Consider the following 20,725-nt stretch of genomic DNA (forward strand, 5'->3'; position numbering starts at 1 on the left):
CAGGATCTTGAATAGGGGTAAGATAACGGGAAAGTTGGGAATACTTTAGAATTCTACTTGGGTCAAGCGTAAGGAGCACTTTGGCACTGCGACGCTGGAGGCGGGCTTCAGACCAGAGTGACAAGACCTAAACCCAATGAAGTACCGAGGTGAGGAGACCGCTCGCTTGCTCTAACCAATTGCAAATACCTTACCTGACGTCATGGCGTGGAGCCCCACCCATGGAGAATGGGAGACGCAGAGCAACTTTATGGCGAGGAAAATGCGGCAAGTTGAGGAAAACTTGAGAAATGTTCTGCTTCTTGTTGTCTTATTGGGTTTTTGCCAGATTGCGAGTGGCGACTTCAAGAATATTTGTCAAGAAAGCTGCAATAACAGTGTGGTAAGTTAATGCTACCTTGTCAGAAGCGAGTAGCGCTTCACAAAACTTGCACCTGACTGAAGTTGGAAACTAAGAGAAAACGACAGGCGTGGTGTGGAGGCAGATCAGTGTGAGGGAGAGGATAGAAGGGGCAACGCATTCTAACGGTTTACAGTGTTAATTATAGGACTGAATACACATTTAGTTGACATTTGGCATGAGGTGTTTGTATTGTCAACTATGTGTATATATTTCCACATGTAAATATATCGCACCTGTTCTTACCAAATAACCATGGACACTAGTAGGTTGAACCTCAGTATTGTGTCTTAGTAATTTACAAAATACATGAAAAATTGACGTACGTTTTATTTCCTATTAATAAAATATCTGTCTAACCTTTTCCCCCTTGTTCCCAATTAACACCAACGGACAAAAGCTATGTGGACGCGGAAGGTTTGGAATTGAGAATGGAGCCCCTTCAACACAGCCCCACAGTGACTCATGTGTTAGGCGCTGGGTCACCGCGTGTGGTAACGACATTAATTCGGTGAAGAATTTAATTTTGAAAGACATTTATTTCTGGTGTAGGAGGACTGGCACCAGGTCTCGGTCTTTTAATTATCTGAGCAACGGGAGGCTTTTAACATGCAGAAGGTTTTCCAAGCATTTTATTGGTGTCAACTAAAGTGACGTATAAATCGTTAGGAGAGCAACAATTTCGAGCATTTAAATTCTTTTTTAAATTAAAGTCATCTTCGATTTGTCGTTTGTGTAGTCCTGGCGATTTAAAAAAAATCCAGGAATTAAAAAAAGCGTTATATTCTTTGTAAGACTGGACTGATCTGTTCGTGTCCCCTTTTACCATGTTAAGCTGTGCCCTCTAACCAGTTACTAATATTGGATGTTGCCTGTACTCAATTTTTAATTTCCCAATCTTTTTTCTTTTCCTGAGGCAGCATCCCATTCTAGGGCACTGTTTCACAGCTAATAGCTACCCCGCAGCATTTCATTGGAATGGCCTTACGTGTGTGCTTAGGCAGTGAGTGCCTTTAGTATCTTGAACCGCAAATTCCAGGAGCCAATGAGTGAAAAGTGGCTGCACAAATCAAATCATAGCACCTTACCATCAAGATTTGCTCTACCGCATATAAGATTCAAACATTTTCTATAAGGGAGTGCTAAAGGACAATGGTGGAGCGTTTAAAGGTTTTTTTTCAAAAGATATTTTTTAACTATGAAAAGGACATAAATGAAGTAAGGTAAATCTCATGTAAACCACTTGTAGGGTGACTAGGGCAGAAGTGGGAGAATGGCAGTGGCCTATCCGCCCTTCATTTTGATGAATTAGTACTGTAATATAAACAGCTCCTGTTGGTAAAATCACTATCTCTGGAATGTGGCTACACATTCTGTGAAGTTCTGCAGCATAATTGGGACATAAATTTAAGTGATGTTGATTCATCTTCCTCACCCTACCAGACTCGGTAACTCCTTGAACTATCTTATCCTGATAAAGATATTCATGCATGATGAAGAGAGCAAATAGTACATTATAAATGCTTAAGCACAGTTATTTATTTGGGTTTTGCACTTTAGTTACACAAAGTATGAAGCAATTCTGTATATATATCATTGTATATAGACATGTTGATCTAACAGTTTGTTCTTCTTTCACATGGTACTGATAATACATTATTTGATTAATATAGCACACTCTAGGCTCTGAAATATGGAACCAAGGCAGGTAAATGGAGTTAAGATACAGATCAACCATGATCTAATTGAATGGCAGAACAGGCTTGAGGGACTGAATTTCCTATTCCTGTTTTTATGTTCCTATTATACAATTTGCTCTTCAAGGTTAGTTAAAGCCTTCGGCCACAATGTTCAGCACCTATACCATTTCTTGCCCTCATTTTCAATTGAAGTTTGCCTTCTAGATCTAGGAGGAGGGTAATATGCACTATGGATATTTGTTGCAGCAGTGTGTTCCCTTTGCCACCCATGCATTTTAATTTAATTTGCATTAGTTTGCTATTTTGAATCTGTACTACCTTCCTTGCAATATATTTGTTAAGGTTGTTTTGAGCACATTGCTTCCTGCATAAAGGTGTAACAATTCCCACTTTTAATTCTCCCCCCCCCCCCCCCACTCCATAAATATCTTGCAGCTCCTTATTAAGAATTACTGAGTAGACATCTGGAAATGTATTCATTTATGCAAATACTGCTTTTTTTCCCCTATTTAATTTTAACAACTAGCACTTTAATGCATCACCTATATCTTCTTCATCTCCATATTAAGACAGGGTGATATTCTTGCCTAACCTTGGTGTTCTTTCTCAAGTTGTGTAACCTCTTTGTGGTGGTCAATACTGAGTTGATCTGGTTGGTAACCTGTTGGACTCAAGAATGTGACAATGCAAGTTTGTTGCCCCCACCAGCTCTAATTTGTGTTTTCCAGAAGTTATTACTCCAGACAAACCTCTATATCCCAGTCAGTGAAATGAGATTTCATAATCTGTTGTGCCATATTTTGTGCATTCCACAACTGGATGAACAAAATGTTCATTACTTATATTGGTTGAGTGATAATTTGCGAGCTTGAGAAGTATGAAGAGTGTTATTATAAGTGCTTTCCTTCCAGGTAACAGTCATCTGCAGTAAAATCATATAAGCTTATCAGTTTGATTTTGAATAGTTCAGTTGTATAAGATAGATGAAGTTAACCATTTATTCACAAAAAGGAGAAAAAATAACTCATAAAATTATATAATTGTATACATTATACTTGACCAATTTATCGGCTGATTAACCCTTTTCCTTTTTTAGGAACTTAATTCCATAGACTTACACTGGGGATGCAATGTTGAAAGAAAACTCTTTGTGGTGAGTTACAATGAACATTTCACATTTTTTACATTTCAACCTGGAAAGAGCAACTTAGACAATGGGCATGATTTTGAACCCAAGCCGGGAAGGGGATTGGGGTGGGGGGTCAAATTGCGGACAGGAAGCCCGGAAGTACGGGTTTCCCGGAGGTTTTTACGATTTTGACATAAGGATGACTTTTTTCTTGTCGGTTTGCCGTCCGACTGACTGACTAATGACCGGCTGGTTTCAGTCGGCTGGGAGAACAGCCAGGGAGAGGATGTATTCAGGTAAGTCTTTGATTGTATGGGGAGCATGGGGTGGGCACGGGGCACTGATGGGCACTAGAGGGCATGGGGGTCACGGGATGGGGAGTCAGTCATGGGGGGAGGGATCAAGGGTCAGTCACGAGGGGGGGGGGTGCGGGATCGGGGATCCGCGATTGTTGGGATCAGTGGTCACCTCGGGGTCTGAGATCGTTGTGGGGAGAGATCAGGAGTCATCGCGGGGGTCTGCGGTCGTTGGGGGGAATCAGGGGTCATCGCGGGGGTCTGCGATCGTTGGGGGCAATCGGGGGTCTGCGATCGCCGGGGGGGGGAATCGGGGGTCTGCGATCGCCGGGGGGGGGGGAATCGGGGGTCTGCGATCGCCGGGGGGGGGGGGAATCGGGGGTCTGCGATCGCCGGGGGGGGGGGGGGAAATCGGGGGTCTGCGATCGCCGGGGGGGGGGGGGGGGAAATCGGGGGTCTGCGATCGCCGGGGGGGGAATCGGGGGTCTGCGATCGCCGGGGGGGGGGAATCGGGGGTCATCGAGATCGTTGGGGTGGAATCGGGGGAACTTCGGGGACCGGGTTGGGTGGGGGGGTGGGGGGCGTCCATAATCGTTGTGGGTCATTGCAGGAAGGCTTGTTGGACATGGGAGAAGCACTCCTGCTCTTCTGGGCCCACAAGCTCTGCCAGAAAGGTACAACTGCAGTTTTGGGCCTTCTCACCTCCTTTCACATGGCGTGAAGGAGAAGGCTCGGGAATCCCGGCCCTTGGGTTGAAATTGAAATTTCTCAAAAATGGAAGCCCGCAGCCCCCTTGAAAGGTTTTAGTCACCAACCCACTTCCAGCGAGTGGGTGGGTCGTCCTGCCCCGGTGTAAACCGGAATTGGGCGGGTTGGGGGCGGGTCTGAAATGGTTGCGATTTTGAATGCCCCCCTACCCCTACCCCTACCCCTAACCCACCCGTTTTTCAATGTTAAAGTCATGCCCAGTGTGTTCACCATAAGCAACAGCAATTTGTTCAGATTGAGCGAAGAAAGACTTGGTTTCCAGTCTGCACTGGTGGCATTACTTTAGTGCCAAAACTTGTCCTAGGAAGCACTAGCTCAACATCGCTTAGTACACATTGAAGTCACATTATGATAAAAGGCATAACACAACCGCATACACTGGTGGAATATTGAAAGTTTTTGTTATATTTCTTCTGTCTCCTTCTGGATGTAACGAGAGTTTGGTTACGGTGTTGTTTGTTACCTTAATTTAGTTTTTATCAGATTTTAAACAAATGCGTCTCGGACACTGGATTTCTTTTGAAAATGGTGGTCTATTAGGGACTGTACTTTGTACTCTGCACGTCGATAATCGTTGACTTATAACTCAGTAACTTTAACTTGAAACTTTAAGTTGTCTCTCTGTTACCAGGTATAGTAACTTTAAAAATAAATTTGCTGGGCACTGTGTGTTTGTGGATGTAAATGTGCTTCCATTAAATGGCTGTTCCATTCAATAAAAATCTTCCTAATTTTTCTTCATATATCGATGTTAGGTAACTGTTGAACAGGAGGGAAAGGTGAGTAATTGAGGCACAAAGACCAGGGTTGGTGTATCTTTTATGAACTTTGCTTATTGAGTCAAGCAATCTTGTTGCAGTCTTGTATAACAGCCAGAGCTCCAGTCTATTCTCCAATTTGTTTTCTCCTGCTGAGAGCATTGTATGACTTTTCTTGTCTATCAGGGGAATGGCTGCCTTTTCTGTTTTGCAGTTGGTCATTTGATTCTACTACATAGCTGTCGCTCCATCCTCTGTTTCCACTTCATTTTGGACTCGTTTGAAGACTTTCTAATAGTGATATACATTTTTGGTGATTAAAAGTTAATAAGAGTTTTGCTTTGAATAGCATTGAGTGAAGAATATTTTATGTTAATACACTGTTAATTACTGTGTGTACTCAAAACATCACTGCACTATGGAAATAGACAAAAAGACATATGTATTTAGAATATTGAGTGTTGAAGATGCAAGTTACATGCAGTAGAGGGTAGCTGATGATGTTTTATGGTAGATTGAGTGCGTAAGTTGCTTACGGGGCTTGGTAATAGATAGTTTGAAGTTGGAAGAGACGAACAAGATGCTGTCACCCTGGACAGTTCATAAGATAGAGGTGCAGGAAGGGAAATCAGGAACCACCTTTCTGCTGTACTGGGTCCAGTAGGTTGATGAGAAGCCTGCCCTGATGATTTGCACTGGTCATGGAAGGAAGCAGTGTTTAAATATGCATACAAAAATTATGATTGCAACAAAAAGCTTCTGAGTAGCTGATCAAAATAAAGCAATTTAAAAAATCCAAACACTCTACATTGAATCTAGTCACTTCCTAAAAAGAGAAAATTAGTGTTTCTCATTATAGTCAAAACTTTAATGCATTAGATTTGATATTCAAAAGGACAAACTGTTTCTTACATTTTTGTTTCCTGTATTTTGGGTTTAGGTGTAAAGGGTTTGCATTTGTTCATTCGGCGACATCATCTGCAAACACGACATCAGATTCCACATGTACGCTGACGACACCCAGCTCTACCTCACAACCAGCTCCCTCAACCCCTCTGCTGTCTCTCAATTGTCACATTGCTTGTCCGGCATCCAGTACTGGAAGAGCAAAACTTTCCTCCCAACTAAATATTGGGAAGACCGAAGCCATTGTCTTTGGTCCCCACTGCAAACTCCATTCCCTAGCTGCTGACTCCATCCCTCTCCCTGGCCGCTGTCTGAGGCTGAAACAGACTTGGCGTTCTATTTGATCCTGAGATGAGCTTCCGACCACATATCCACTCCATCACCAAGACTGCCTACTTCCACTTCCGTAACATCGCCCGCCTCTGCCCCTGCCTCAGCTCATCTGCTGCTGAAACCCTCATCCATGCCTTTGTTACCTCCAGACTGGACTATCCCAGTGCTCTCCTGGTTGGCCTCCCATCTTCCACCCTCCATAAACTTAAGCTTATCCAAAACTCTGCTGCCCGTATCCTAACTCGCGCCATGTCCCGTCCTCCCATCACCCCTGTGCTCACTGACCTACATTGGCTCCCAGTCCAGGAACGCCTCGATTTTAAAATTCTCATCCTTGTTTTCAAATCCCTCCATGGCCTTGCCCTACCCTATCTCTGTAACCTCCTCCAGCCCTACAACCCTCCGAGATCTCTGCGCTCCTCCAATTCTTGCCTCTTGCGCGTCCCCAATTTTAATCACTCCATCATTGGCGGCCGCGCCTTCCGCTGCCTAGGCCCTAAGCTCTGGAATTCCCTCCCTAAACCTCTCTCTCCTTTTAAGATGCTCCTTTAAACCTACCTCTTTGACCAAGTTTTTGGTCACCTGTCCTAATGTGGCTCGGTGTCAAATTTTGTACGATAACGCTCCACCACTGTCATGGCTTTGGGGCAGATTAACACATGCAACTATTTGAGCCTGAGATTGATCTGAATTTTTAATCCAAAAATTATGTTTTTAAATCAAACTTGTGTCCAGCATATTTTTGTGTCTTTTAAGAATAGCTTGTATCAGACTCCCAGGATAGTGTAGGGGTAAAATTCTGGCCTGATGCAAACAGAAGGACTTCAGTTTGATTCCTGGTCTGTGGTGATCTGATGCGCTAAGGAGGGTGGGGTGGGGTGGGGAGAATCAGCCAGGGTTCCCACTTCTAATCACTGTTTGATGAAAAGTGTGCATATAGGAAGGTAGGCCGTTCCGACCCTTGAACTTGTTTCGCCATTCAATTAGGTTATGACTTCTAACTTTCACAGATTCTTTTTATCTTGCGGTATAGAGGTGGTAAGCCGTATCATTGTGCATTGCCATGAAGGTAAAAGTACGATGGTTTTTAATGTTACTCCATAATGCTCATGCATTTGGCTTTGCAGTAGGATGGTTTTCTGAGCTTCTGCTGGGACCATTTAATGATTTCACTGAAGCATGGAGTAAGCTCAAAGTGACTATAAGCAACAGTTAAGCCACCTCATTCTATTGGGACTTGTAGATTATGCATCCCAAATATTGCTCAAAGGTTTAGTTTTCAGTTAACCTCTGCTCATTGTTTTTTATTGTATAATATTCAGCATTTATATCTTGTTAGATCAGGTGGGAGCTAGAATGGCATTATTTCAGTGTAATTTATGTGAGGCTAATGGTACAATATATGGTCACATAATGAGGTTGGGAATGAAACACTGAACCTGTTTTTAGCTGAGTGATGTGCATACTTGGAATATCTCTTGAAACTTGCTAATAGAACTTCTCTGTTTCTTTGAGGCAACTGCAGTTGCAGTTGGTGATGTGTCATACAGTTCACTTTGTAACCACTGCAGTAAAATGATAGGATTAGCTCATTAGATTCCACTTTTAACCAAATGTCCCAAGGGAATCTTACAAGCAAATATTGAGAAACCAATTTATGTACAGGACAGAATCCTGATTTTTACTTAAGTTTTTTTATTTGTCTTTCTAGGTGTGAAATAATATTATTAATTAGATCTAAAACACTCAGAAGTATAATCACAAGTAAACTCTAATATATGCTGTTAATTCTTTAAAATATATTATAACTTGCATTTATGAAGTACTGCTTGTGGAAAAGAACATCTCTTCAGCTCTTTACATGGGGGAAGAGGTGGATACTGAGTAAAGGAATTTTCAGGGGTGGGAGGAGACCAAAGATACAATTGAAGAGATAAGTTTTAAGAGACTTTTGAAGGTAGGGAGTGAGATAGTAAAGTAAACTGGTTTTGGAAGAGCATTCCACAGGACAGGGATACATTAGCTGAAACGTTGATGAGATAATGGGGTGGAGGGCAAGCAGTAATCCAGTGTCAGAAGAATGAAACTACAGGCTGGAATGTTTGGCTGGATAATATTGCCCATATAGGGTGGGTTGAGTCTGTGGAAGGATTTAAAAACAGGAATGAAGATCTCGAAATTGATTCACTGGGGCACAGAGAGCAATAGAGCTGGGCAAGGATTGATGTGATGCAGGAGAGAACTCGGGTCAATAAATAAGAGGCCTGAATTTGCTGGAGTGTATGAAGGTTAGAGACAGGTGAGGAGATTCATGAAGCGATAGGAGAGTTTTGGCATTTGAGAAAATGTGATAAGGACATGCATGGACAATGTTCTGGCGGTGGAAGAAGGCAATCTTTGTAATGTGGGGAACAAATCTTGGTTCAGGGTCAAATGGAAAGCTGAGGATGTGTACCGCTGGGCTTAGCTGAGTAAATAGCCAGGGAGGTAGATGAAGTTGGTGCCAAAAGTACATTGGTGCTGGTGAGAACCAACAGGATAGTTTCATTTCAGTTGACCCATACAATTTAACTGTAGCGATAACCTCTCCAATTTGAGGGAGTGCACTTCCTTTTACTACATTTCCTCCCTATACTCCTGTGTCCAAAAATTCAAAGCTAGCTTGTACCAGTGGACCTCTGCCCTATCTTTTTTTGTCTGTTCTGTGTTAACTTTATAGGTCAGGACTTTTTTTTTTTAAAAAGCTGCTTCTCAAATTTTTAAAAAGTTTTATTGTCTTAAAAGCATTATTTTTTTCTGCAGAGCCTTGGAATTATTTATATTTGTACTCTTATATTAAGTCTGTTGCCATTTGTGATTATATGAAACTTCCTCAATCAATGTGACCATCTTTCAGGTGAAAATTGCAAATATTTAGTAACCAACCAGAATAGCTGAGAAGTGAAAGGTCTAAACAAATTGATGATTAAAGACTCTTTGAAAGTACTCCTAGGTCTCAGGGTTTATATTTTTTTAAAAAAAATACTCATTTACTTAAAACTAATCAGAATTGGATTAGAACATGAATGAGAGAATGCTTATTTTGTTCTAATGACCAACATAAACAGTTGCAGCACTCAACTTTGTTTTACCCACTTCCAGTTTAACTAAATAAACAGTGGGTGCCTGAATTCCTCCTCAATGTGCACCTGAACTTTGGGAGCTGAATAGCTGAGGTTGTGAACAGTGAATGTAGTGCATTTGTGGTTTCAGAATACAATGCAACACTGTTGTTACCATGTCAACCTCTAAAGATTTTAATAAGTGGGGAATGCGGAGGGTGAGAAAGATTAGCAAATTAACAGTGATCCTATCATAGTAAGTACAGCACAGGAGGAGGCTATTTGGCCCATTGTGCCTGTGCCGGCTCTTTGAAAGAGCTATCCAATTAGTACTATTCTCCTGCTCTTTCTCCATAGCTCTTTAAATTTTTTCCCTTCAAGTAGTTATCCAATTCTCTTTTGAAAGTTATTATTGAATCTGCTTCCACCACCCTTGCAGGCAGTGCATTCCACATCATTACAACTTGCTGTGTTTAAAATAAAAAGGTGTTGCTGATCACCTTAAATCTGTGTCCTCTGGTTACCGACTCTTCTACCACTGGAAACAGTTTCTCCTTATTTATTCTGTGAAAACAGTTCATTATTTTGACCAACCCCAGCTTCTCCAGTCTCTTAACATAACTGAAGTCCTTCATCCCTGGTACCATTCTAGTAAATCTCTTCTGCACCCTCTCTCAGGCCTTGACATCCTTCCTAAAGTGTGGTGCCCAGAATTGAACACAGTACTCCAGCTGTGGTCTAACCAGTGCTTTATAAAAAGTTAGCACAACTTCCTTGCATTTGTACTCTATGCCTCAATTAATAAAGCCCAGGATCTCATGCTTTCTTAACAGCCTTCTCAACTTACCCTGCCACCTTCAAAGATTTGTATATGTGTACTCCCAGGTTTCTCTGCTCCTTCACCCCCTTTAAAATTGTGCCATTTAGTTTATATTGCCTGTCCTCATTCTTCCAACTAAAATTGTAGGAAATTCCTTATTTTGTGAGATTCTTGAATACTGGAGGAATAGTGGAGCAAAAAAAGTCACCCTCACTCACGATAGTTTCGTTAGTCAAAGGTAATTATTTAATTATATCATTCATGCAAGCATTCATGAAGCAAAATCAAACCATAATATAAAATCCTGCCATACACTTAATAATTTGCAATGTTATTATGTAATGACTTAAGAATTCATGCACACATCAGGCAAATCATTAATACATATACAACCTTTAAACCATGAATTTTGTTCTTTGGGCCTGAAGGTTGATCAGCTCTTCAGAACTCGAGGTCCTCCTCTTCTTGCGTGATGTTCAACTGCAGTGTGCATTCCTTGTGACTGCCGGGTGGTGAAGAAGAGAAGAGATTGTTCTTCTGTCAAAGTCTTTTTATAGGACGTAGGATTGGGGCGGGTCATTCTTTTTATCCAATTGCTCCCTGTTGCTATGCCTCAATCATTAACATACTTCATTGATTGACAGTTTAGACTTTGATCACGTGACTGGTGTCCCTTTGATGTAGAAAAGACCATGTGCTCCAACGATGGGTTGTAAAAGACCCCTTACGTGCCCAGACATTCTTAACGGTCCTTGCAGCTCCAATTTTGTTTGCTTCAGTGGCTTCAAATCCATTCCTTATACCATTTGATCATATGCTGGGTGCAGTACTATTTGATGTTTTTCAAATCCCAGTTCTTTTGAACAGATTACTAGATAGGAATGAGAGGCTTTTTTTCACACCTATCATTGCTTTCCTGATCCGAAGCCTTTGATGTATGTCCTTGTTGCCTTTTCTTACTTTACCCCCTGCTATGTTGAAAAGCTTGTGCTTCCAAAAGCCTATGTGTTTTGAAAGCCTGACAACGCTTTAAGCTCAAAATTATCCATCTAGCTTATTTATTTAATATTCTAGATATCTATTCGCAGTACGATGTCTTGAACCCCACAAAATGCATCACTTCACACTTCACTATGTTAAATTTCATCTGCCATGTGTCTGCCCATTTCACCTGTCTGTCTGTGTCTTCCTGAAGTCTGTTCCCAGCCTCCACATTGTTTACCAAATTTGAGATTCGTGTCATCTGCAAACTTTGAAATTATACCCTCCATACCCAAGTCCAGGTCATTAATATATATCAAAAAGAGCAGTGGTCCTAATACTGACCCCTGGGGAATACCACTGTATACCTCCCTCCAGTCTGAAAATCAACCGTTCACCACTACTCTCTCTGTCTCTGAGCTAATTTTGAAATCCTGTAGTCCTCTGGCGCCGCTCCTATATCTACGAAGGATTGGAAGATTGGGGCTAGAACCTCCACAATTTCCACCCGTACTTCCTTCAATAACCTAGGATGCATCCCATCCGGACTGGGTGACTTTTCTACTTTGAGTACTGCCAATCTTTTAAGTACCTCACCGTCATCTATTTTTATCCTAACCAATATCACTACCACCTCCTTCTTTACTGCGACAATGGCAGCATCCTCTTTAGTGAAGACGGATGCAAAGTATTCATTTAGTACCTCAGCCATGCCCTCTGCCACCACAAGAAGATCCCCTTTTTTGTCCCTAATCGGTCCCACCCTTCCTTTGACTACCTTTTTACTATTTATATGTTTATAAAGACCTTTGGGTTCCCTTTTATGTTAGCCGCTAATCTATTCTCACATGCTGTCTTTGCCCCTCTTGTTCCCTTTTTTAGATCTCTATTTTCTGTATTCAGCCTAGTTCTCTACCATATTATGAACCTTACATTCATCATACATTTCCTTTTTCTGTTTCATTTTAATCTCTATATCTTTAGTCATCCAGGGTGCTCTGGCTTTGGATGCCCTTCCTTTCCCTCTCGAAGGAATGAATCTACTCTGTACCTGAACCAACTCCTCCTTGAAGGCTTCCCATTGTTCAATTACTGTTTTGCCTACCAATTTTTGATTCTAATCCACCTGCGTAAGATCCCTTTTTAACTCACTGAAATGTGCCCTCCTCTAGTTAAGCATTTTCACATTTGATTGTTCCTTGTCCTTTTCCACAACTATTCTAAACCTAATAATAATATGATCACTGTTCCCCAAATGCTCCCTCACTGAAACATGCTCCACCTACCCCACTTCATTCCCCAGAACTAGATCCAGTTCTGTTTCTTTCCTGGTTGGGCTGGAAACACACTGTTCAAGAAAGTTCTCTTGTATACATTTCATGAATTCCTCCCCCTCTTTGCCCTTTACACTGTTACTGTCCCAGTCTATATTGGGATAATTGAAGTCCTCCATTATCACTATTGTATAGTTCTTGCATCTTTCTGTAATTTGTCTGCAAATTTGCCCCTCTATTTCCTTTCCACTATTTGGTGGCCTATAGTATACACGCAGTAGTGTAATAGCTCCTCTATTGTTCCTGAATTCTAACCAAATAGATTCTGTCTTTGACCCCTCAACTAATCATCCCTTTCCAGTGCCATAATAGTTTCTTTGATCAATACTGCCACCATCTTGTAGCCAGGAATATTAAGTCCCCACTCCTCCCCTTCTTTGAGCCAGGTCTCTGTTATTGCCACTATATCGTAGTCCCATTTTGCATTTACACACATGCACTCCACACTCATCTTAGTCTGCCTTGCATTTGCCCCCTGTCTGATTCTTTCTATTTCTAAACTCTTCTTTACACTAGTGCTGTTTGTCCCTCCCAGCCCTCTGTGCACATTGTTTCTCCTCTCTAATGTTTCATCATGGTGCCCATCCCCCTGCCAAATTAGTTTAAACTCTCTCTAAGAAAGTCTATCTAGCACCCATTCTGTAAAAATGGGAGTTTGTTATTGAAGCCTCCATCTCGTGAGGTATTATCTAATAATATATTTAGCAATTTCCCCAACTTGACAGGTTGATCCAATGTTCGAGGTTATGATTACCAACTATATCATTCTTTATTTTATTGATTTAGATTATTTATTAAGTTATTTATAGTGTGACATGTGGATGGTGTTTGACTGTTTTGGTGCAAATAATTTACACTGTGAGCCATGTCAGGCAGGAGTAGAAACGTGGGTCTACATAAGGTGGGTGGAAGAGGGGAAAAATGCCTGTTCTTTCATGGTGGAGTGCTTAAGTGCATTGGTAAAACCAGGCAGCCCATACCATTTATCTTAAATTGAAAATCTTGGCACAGGATCAATAAATAAGACATAGTGGTCACTTAATACATCGGAAAGTTGTATATTCTACAGAACAAAATTAAACATAGTAATGTATTAAACTGTCTTTACATTTTTTGTTATAAAATTATATAGTTAAACCGCTATTATCCAAGCTCTATTATCCACTTTCCTGATTATCCCCCCAGAATTTTCACAGGAGAAAACCTTACATTGCCTCTTAGCACAACCTGCTAATGCCAACCTCCTCCTGTTTGACATAATGTGGAGATGCCGGTGATGGACTGGGGTTGACAATTGTAAACAATTTTACAACACCAAGTTATAGTCCAGCAATTTTATTTTAAATTTTATGTTTGACATAAGTCAATATCACAGCAGAAGAAAGGTCAAATTCAATTCATATTAAATGTATTGTGCTTGTCTTCATTCCCATCTAATTTATTGCTGTACAATATGTGTAAGAGTTGTAAATTTGGGAACTATTGACTATCTGCCAATTTCTGTTATCCACTGGTAATGTAGGTTCGACTGAATGTTCAAACCAAACTTCACATTTTTTATCTCTGAATTAGGGACAAAGTCCAGAATCCTGTTACCCTCTGAAAGGCCAATAGGACCTCAGACCTGATTCCCATGCTCCTTCTGATCCCGAATATAGCAGGCCATGAGCTGGGTGTCTGCTATTTGTAACCTCTTAAACCAAAAGATTTGGCAAGATTTGTGTTAGTCGAATGATGCAGGATATCTTGTAACATTGGTAATTCTCTTTGGGTTAGAGAAACATATTTAAGGACTGCTGTAATTGTCAAAAATGGGCATTCAGTTTTGTATCTACTCCAAGAACAGCATAAAGTGATCATATAATGGAAGTTTGAAGTATTTATATTTCTGAAAGCAGCCAGTTGATAGCTTCAAGTGTTTGCAGCTGAGATTAACTTTCAGAAAGTGGAGGCTATGTTTAAACCTATGTGAAGATACAAATAATGCAGTGTATAGTAAGGAAAGGTGACCAAGAGGACAAACTGTTTTAGTAAGTAACTGTGTATGTGTCGTATATATTTTAGTTGCTGTCCTGTAGTGTTGTTTACAGTCAGGATTTACAGGAAGGAACTGTTATGCCAAGTAGTGATTAATCAGCACTGGGGGCAGCCTTGGGATCCAGGGGCAGCGCGAAGGGGGGGGCCCAATGTCTGGGAGCACGTACTAGAATTATTTGGAGAGAAGACCTGGAACCATCGGGGAGGAATATCTCAGGATTTGGGATCAGGTGTATTGGAGGGAGGTCTAAGAGTTTATAAACACTGAGGGAGGATGCCTGGAAAGGTGCATCCTGGAGTCGAGGAAGACATGGGGAATATTTTGGGGTGGGAGGGGTCCAGAGATTTGGGGTAATGGTTGAGGTCTGATAGTATGGGAGGAGCAGGATCTACCAGTCTTGAAGGGCAAGGAGCCCCCTCCACAAGAGAAAGGAACATGAACTGCACTTGTCTGTTTTGGACCATCAGGCACCCATTTATGCCACATTCCTGACTGTCTGCCTCTTCTGGACCCTTCTATGATCCTTTTTGGGCCATTAGACATCACCATTGCTTTCCCCGCTATCAGCCGGTTACTGTCCTAAAGCATTATTTAATATTTGTGAGTTTGCTGACATACAGTCTTTAACATAACTTTGGTAAAATTTACCCTATTAAAGTGCTCATTGTTTAAGCAGTTTCCAATTTTTAAATACAAAGCAACAGTTTTAAGCCCAAATAATGGTTTTCTACCTTTCACAGAAAGATATTTTTTTGACTGAATTGGAATCAAAATGAAGAAGGCCATGATTGGCAATCAGGAAGAACACAATATTGAAATTCATCTAGTTAGGTTTAAATCACTTAGAAAAACAAACAAAGATTTTTCACCTTTTCCACTAAACTCATTCTCAATAAACAATCTTTCTTTTTGTTTTTAAATGTGCTATTAATGTGAAGTGCCTTCTAACTGTGATGTAAAAGTTCATAGAATCATAGAAAATAGGAGCAAGAGTAGGCCATTCGACCCTTCGGGCCTGCTCCGTCATTCAAAATGATCATGGCTGATCGTCTAACTCAATACCCTGTTCCCGCTTTTTCCCCATATCCCTTGATCCCTTTAGCATTAAGAAATATATCTATCTTCTTCTTGAATATATTTAATGACTTGGCCTCCACTGCCTTCTGTGGTAGAGAATTCCACAGGTTCACCACCCTCTGAGTGAAGGAATTTCTCATCTCTGTTCTAAATGGCATACCCCGTATCCAGAGACTGTGACCCCTGGTTCTGGACTCCCCAGCCATCGGGAACATCCTCCCTGCATCTAGTCTGTCCAGTCCTGTTAGAATTTTATATGTTTCAATGAGATCACCTCTCATTCTTCTAAACTCTAGTGAATATAGGCCTAGTCGACCCAATCTCTCCTCATACGTCAGTCCTGCCATCCCAGGAATCAGTCTGGTAAACCTTCGTTGCACTCCCTCCATGGCAAGGACATCCTTCCTCAGCTAAGGAGACCAAAACTGCACACAATGCTCCAGATGTGGTCTCACCAAGGCCTTGTACAACTGCAGTAAGACATCCCTGTTCCTGTACTCAAATCCTCTTGCAATGAATGCCAACATACCATTCGCCTTCCTAACTGCTTGCTGCACCTGAATGCTCGCTTTCAGCGACTGGTGTACAAGGACACCCAGGTCTCGTTGCACCTCCCCTTTTCCCAATCTATCACCATTCAGATAATAATCTGTCTTTCTGTTTTTACAACCAAAGTGGATAACCTCACATTTATCCACATTATACTGCATCTGCCATGTTCTTGCCCACTCGCCCAACTTGTCTAAATCACATTGGAGCCTCTTTGTATCCTCCTCACAGCTCACATTCCACTCCAGCAGTGTCGTCTGCAAACTTGGAAATGTTACATTTAGTTCCCTCATCCAAATCATTGCTATATATTGTGAATAGCTGGGGCCCAAGCACTGATCCCTGCGGTACCCCACTAGTCACTGCCTGCCACCCGGAAAAAGACCCGTTTATTCCTACTCTCTGTTTCTTGTCTGTCAACCAATTCTCAATCCATGTCAGTATATTCCCCCCCCCAATCCCATGTGCTTTAATTTTGCACACTAACCTCTTGTGTGGGACCTTATCAAAAGCCTTCTGAAAATCCAAGTACACCACATCCACTGGTTCTCCCCTATCTATTCTACTAGTTACATCCTCAAAAAACTCCAGTAGATTTGTTAAGCATGATTTCCCTTTCTCAAACCCATGCTGACTTTGTCCAATCCCGTTAATGCCTTCCAAGTGTTCTGTTATCACATCCTTTATAATAGACACTAGCATTTTCCCCACTACTGATGTTAGGCTAACTGGTCTGTAATTCCCTGTTCTTTCTCTTCCTCCTTTTTTAAATAGTGGGGTTACATTTGCCACCCTCCATTCAGTAGGAACTGTTCCAGAGTCTATAGAATTTTGGAAGATGACCACCAATTCATCCACTATTTCCAGGGCCACTTCCTTTAGTACTCTGGGATGTAGATTATCAGGCCCTGGGGATGCAGTTCATAACAGAAAACTTGTCCCAAACAAAGCTTTGAGAATTCAATACCTAGTTCATTTCAAAGTCTTTTGGAAAAAGCAAAGAAACTCTCAAATGCTCCCAGGTGATATATCCTTCTGATGAGCAGGGGAAATTCTACAAACAGCATGTGCTCAGAATGCATAGATTGATTGCATGCTTGAAGATTTCTCAAGCTTAAACCTATTGTGAAAATATACATATGTAGTTGGTAACTCACTAACTTTTCTGGGAAAAATATCTGGTTAAAGTGTAGGACTTTGAGACTGGTTGAGGCCTTGAAATTAAAAGTGTAAAAAGACAGTTCAATGGGTAAATTTAAGCGTGTTATTGTTTTAATGGGGCCTCATTGCAGCCCTGCTGTTTGTTGTTAGTTCGGCCGGAATAAAACAGGAGAAGAAAATGTGCCCGTGATTTTTCTCCAGGATTGCTCGAAGGAGTGTCCGGGAGATTAATATTTAATTCCGAGAGACTGCACAACAATCTGGGAGGGTTAGCAACCCTAGCTACTGGGCAAGTACAAGTAGCAAGCACAGAGATGAAAACTGACTTGGGTTGTAGGGGTGCATTTATAATGCATTTTTATTAGGATAAACACAACTTTTCAAGTGGGAACTTTAATTATCTTTTATTAAAGGTAAGGCCAGTAACACATTTTTTGTACAGACAGTGACTCTTTAATTAAATGAGCTGCAACATAGCCTTACAGGTATTACCACTGTACATGGCCTACATTTCTTTAGTGATTATGGTATTGAAAAGAAGGATCTGACGTGAATTTCTGTAAGAGTTTCACCCAAAGAATACAGGACATTCACAGAAAAAATATTATACAACTTGAGTGCATCCTCGCTACTAGTCACTGGAAAGCTAAATTGAGGAGGTGCAGTTATCAGAGGAGCTCCTGTGATGTGAATCCAGAGTAAGTTAAGTGACCTGTTTTTTTTCCATCATATCAGATTCTACTGTGAGTTTGCAAGTAATTTGTGATACCAAGGATAGGAGGGGAATAGCTAATAGGTGTCACTATATTTAACAGTAAATGCATAAATCAAGACGATCAGGACGTTAAATACCTGCATTAAACAGAAATTGAGAGTGACTATTTTCATCAACACTTTTTCCAATGTCATTCTAATAAGTGATGCATCTTTACTTAAATGTGCGTCTGAAATAAATTCTCCTGTGCTTTGTGTTCTCGCAGACAGTGGCCATTGTTTATTTCCTAGGACAATAAAATGCCCTGCTGTCTTCTCTGATTAATATAATGCTTTCTTTTTAATACTTGCTCGTTCACATAATTTTAGATCCAGAACAGTAAATCTGCCCTCTCCCTTCTGTTTAATGCTGCATTGATACCTTCTCCCCTCCTCTTGTCCAGATGGTTTCCTTCATGATTGTGATGTAGCATCTATAGCCTGGGTCTCGCACTGTGCATCACCCATCTTCCTTTTTGCTCAGATTAGCACTGAAACAGCTGCAGAAGTGTTCCTGTTTATTTTTCCAGCTGCCCTGGCCAAATTTCGCTGTGTATTGGCATCACAGCCTACCTACAAATTGATGGATTGCTTTTCTATTGAGGAATATGATCTATTCTGTGAAGTTTCCTACATCCCAGTCATGGGCAGAAAGGACTTTTAGAAAACCAGCAATGCCATAAACATCTTTTTAGTTGCTGTTCAGTAATTTGGGAGAAATTGATGTCTGTTCTACTATCAAATCAGCTATTTCTTTAAAATATTTAATATAGAGATTTGTTTGATACTTAACATGTTCTGGTGGGAGTTTAGGGTACCTTTACTGATACTGGTAGTAGAGTTGATATGTGAGCATACAGAGTTGGGCTGGTTAGAGAATAGCACAATGTAGACTAAACTTGTTTTGCTGTGGCTGAGCAGTTCTTGGGAATGGTGTACGAAGATAGAAAGTTGTTGACAACTCAACTCCTGTGGTTCCTCGTATGTGAGCCGTATTAAGAATGTTACTGAAATGGATGACAACACCACCATGAAAGTGCAGATTTTGATCTCGTTTTTTTTGTCCACCAAGGCATTTGAAATGCAGATGAGAACACTTGTAACTGATTTTATTTTAAATTAACACTGTTCTCAGCTTTCAGTTTTCAAGAATTATGGTGATTAGAAGATTCTTGCAGCTGCTTCTGAAATCCCCTTCATCAATAAGCTCAGCCCAGAGATTGACCCTTGTTAATGGATACAGCACAGATGTTGCAACTTAGTCTTGCTCTCTGTTTAGCATCTCCCTATATCTTTGAGCCTTTGCTTTTTGTATTTGTCTCTTTCTGGTGGATAGTTTGCATCTGATTGTTTTATAGATTATCTCTAGTTTTCTGGCAACAATCTATTTAGTGTCAGCGAAGGCATTTAACCAATTCTTCAACAGTTGGAGCTGGCATCTTTAAGTGGAGCAGGATATTTTTAAATTTCTTTTGGATTTATTTGAGAGAACTAATTTTTTGAATAAGATTCCCAACACACACTCATTTATTCCTTTTGGTGATTATCTATTTTTAACCTGAAGAGCCTAATGTAGGTTAGATGCAGGGTGAGGGAAAATGGGAGAGTTGCTGACCTTAGGGTTGCCAACTCTGGTTGGACATATTCCTGGAGGTTTCATCACATGACCTCCCCCCCCCCCCCCCCCCCAAACCCTGCCCAGTCAAACAGCTTTTTCCCCATCTGCAATATTTTTTATAACTAATAAACAAAAGTGCTCAAAGAAAATGTAAAAAAACCCACTTTTTTAATGCCCCTATGATTTTTCTCCTGGGTTGTTTGCAACAGTGTCCAGGAGATTAATCTTATTGTCCTGGAGACTCCAGGACAATCTAGCTGACCTATGTTTACCCAAACTGACATTTCTGCTCAAAAGATCCTGTTCAATCACAAGGCCAGTGTATTGAATGTGGGTTTCCTTGGGCAGGAACGTGATGAGGGATGATCAAACTACTTCCATATAAAATTTTGATTTGAATTCCAATGCATCAAAATGAACATCAAGTTGATATTAAGAGGTGGAGGATTTTACTCTAAATGGAGATTATTAAAAATAATTCCTCACTATTTACTCCAGTAAATTTATTGTGAATTCATTTTGCAATTTGCAACAAATATTACTGCTTTAGAATAAATTGTAATGGTTTACGACTCAATTTGTTAATGAGAACAGGTTGAATGACAGATCTGACTTTCTCTTTTAATAACTGTTGCAATGATAAGGGATGCTTCTAATTGATTTTAACACTGCCCAGTTGCTGTGAAAATCCAGTGCTTTTTTTAATGCAGCCTGGTATGAATCTAGACCATGGAATTTCAATTGAATGTTACTTTACAGTTATAGAGCAATGTAATGGAACTAGGCCATTGCCAAAACTGAATGTAAAATGCATTTAAAAAAGCAGTGCCACATTTTCAAATAAATATTAATCACTAATATTCTTTGTTGGAGTGCAAAATTAGCCTTAAAAGTACTTAGAACCAGGTATGAAATGCCATTCAAATATGATTTTGGAGTCAGCAATCCATTAATATAATCTTATCAATTTTTTAAAAAAGCTTAGGATGTACTGTTCAAAGAG

The 20,725-nt window shown here is 40.7% G+C and overlaps 1 protein-coding gene across 1 annotated transcript in view; it reads left to right on the forward strand.

Annotated features, from left to right (window-relative positions):
* The first annotated feature begins 232 nt into the window (after positions 1-232).
* LOC137326845 (proto-oncogene tyrosine-protein kinase ROS-like) overlaps positions 233-20,725 on the forward strand; it is a 170,356-nt gene continuing 149,863 nt past the window's right edge. Inside the window, exons 1-2 of the mRNA XM_067992225.1 lie at positions 233-382; positions 3,197-3,253. Coding sequence (XP_067848326.1) covers positions 251-382; positions 3,197-3,253 — 189 coding nt within the window. The 5' untranslated portion in view covers positions 233-250. The remainder of the gene's footprint in view (positions 383-3,196; positions 3,254-20,725) is intronic.

This window comes from Heptranchias perlo, chromosome 11 (assembly GCF_035084215.1).
Source record: "Heptranchias perlo isolate sHepPer1 chromosome 11, sHepPer1.hap1, whole genome shotgun sequence".
NCBI classification, from domain to species: Eukaryota; Metazoa; Chordata; class Chondrichthyes; order Hexanchiformes; family Hexanchidae; genus Heptranchias; species Heptranchias perlo.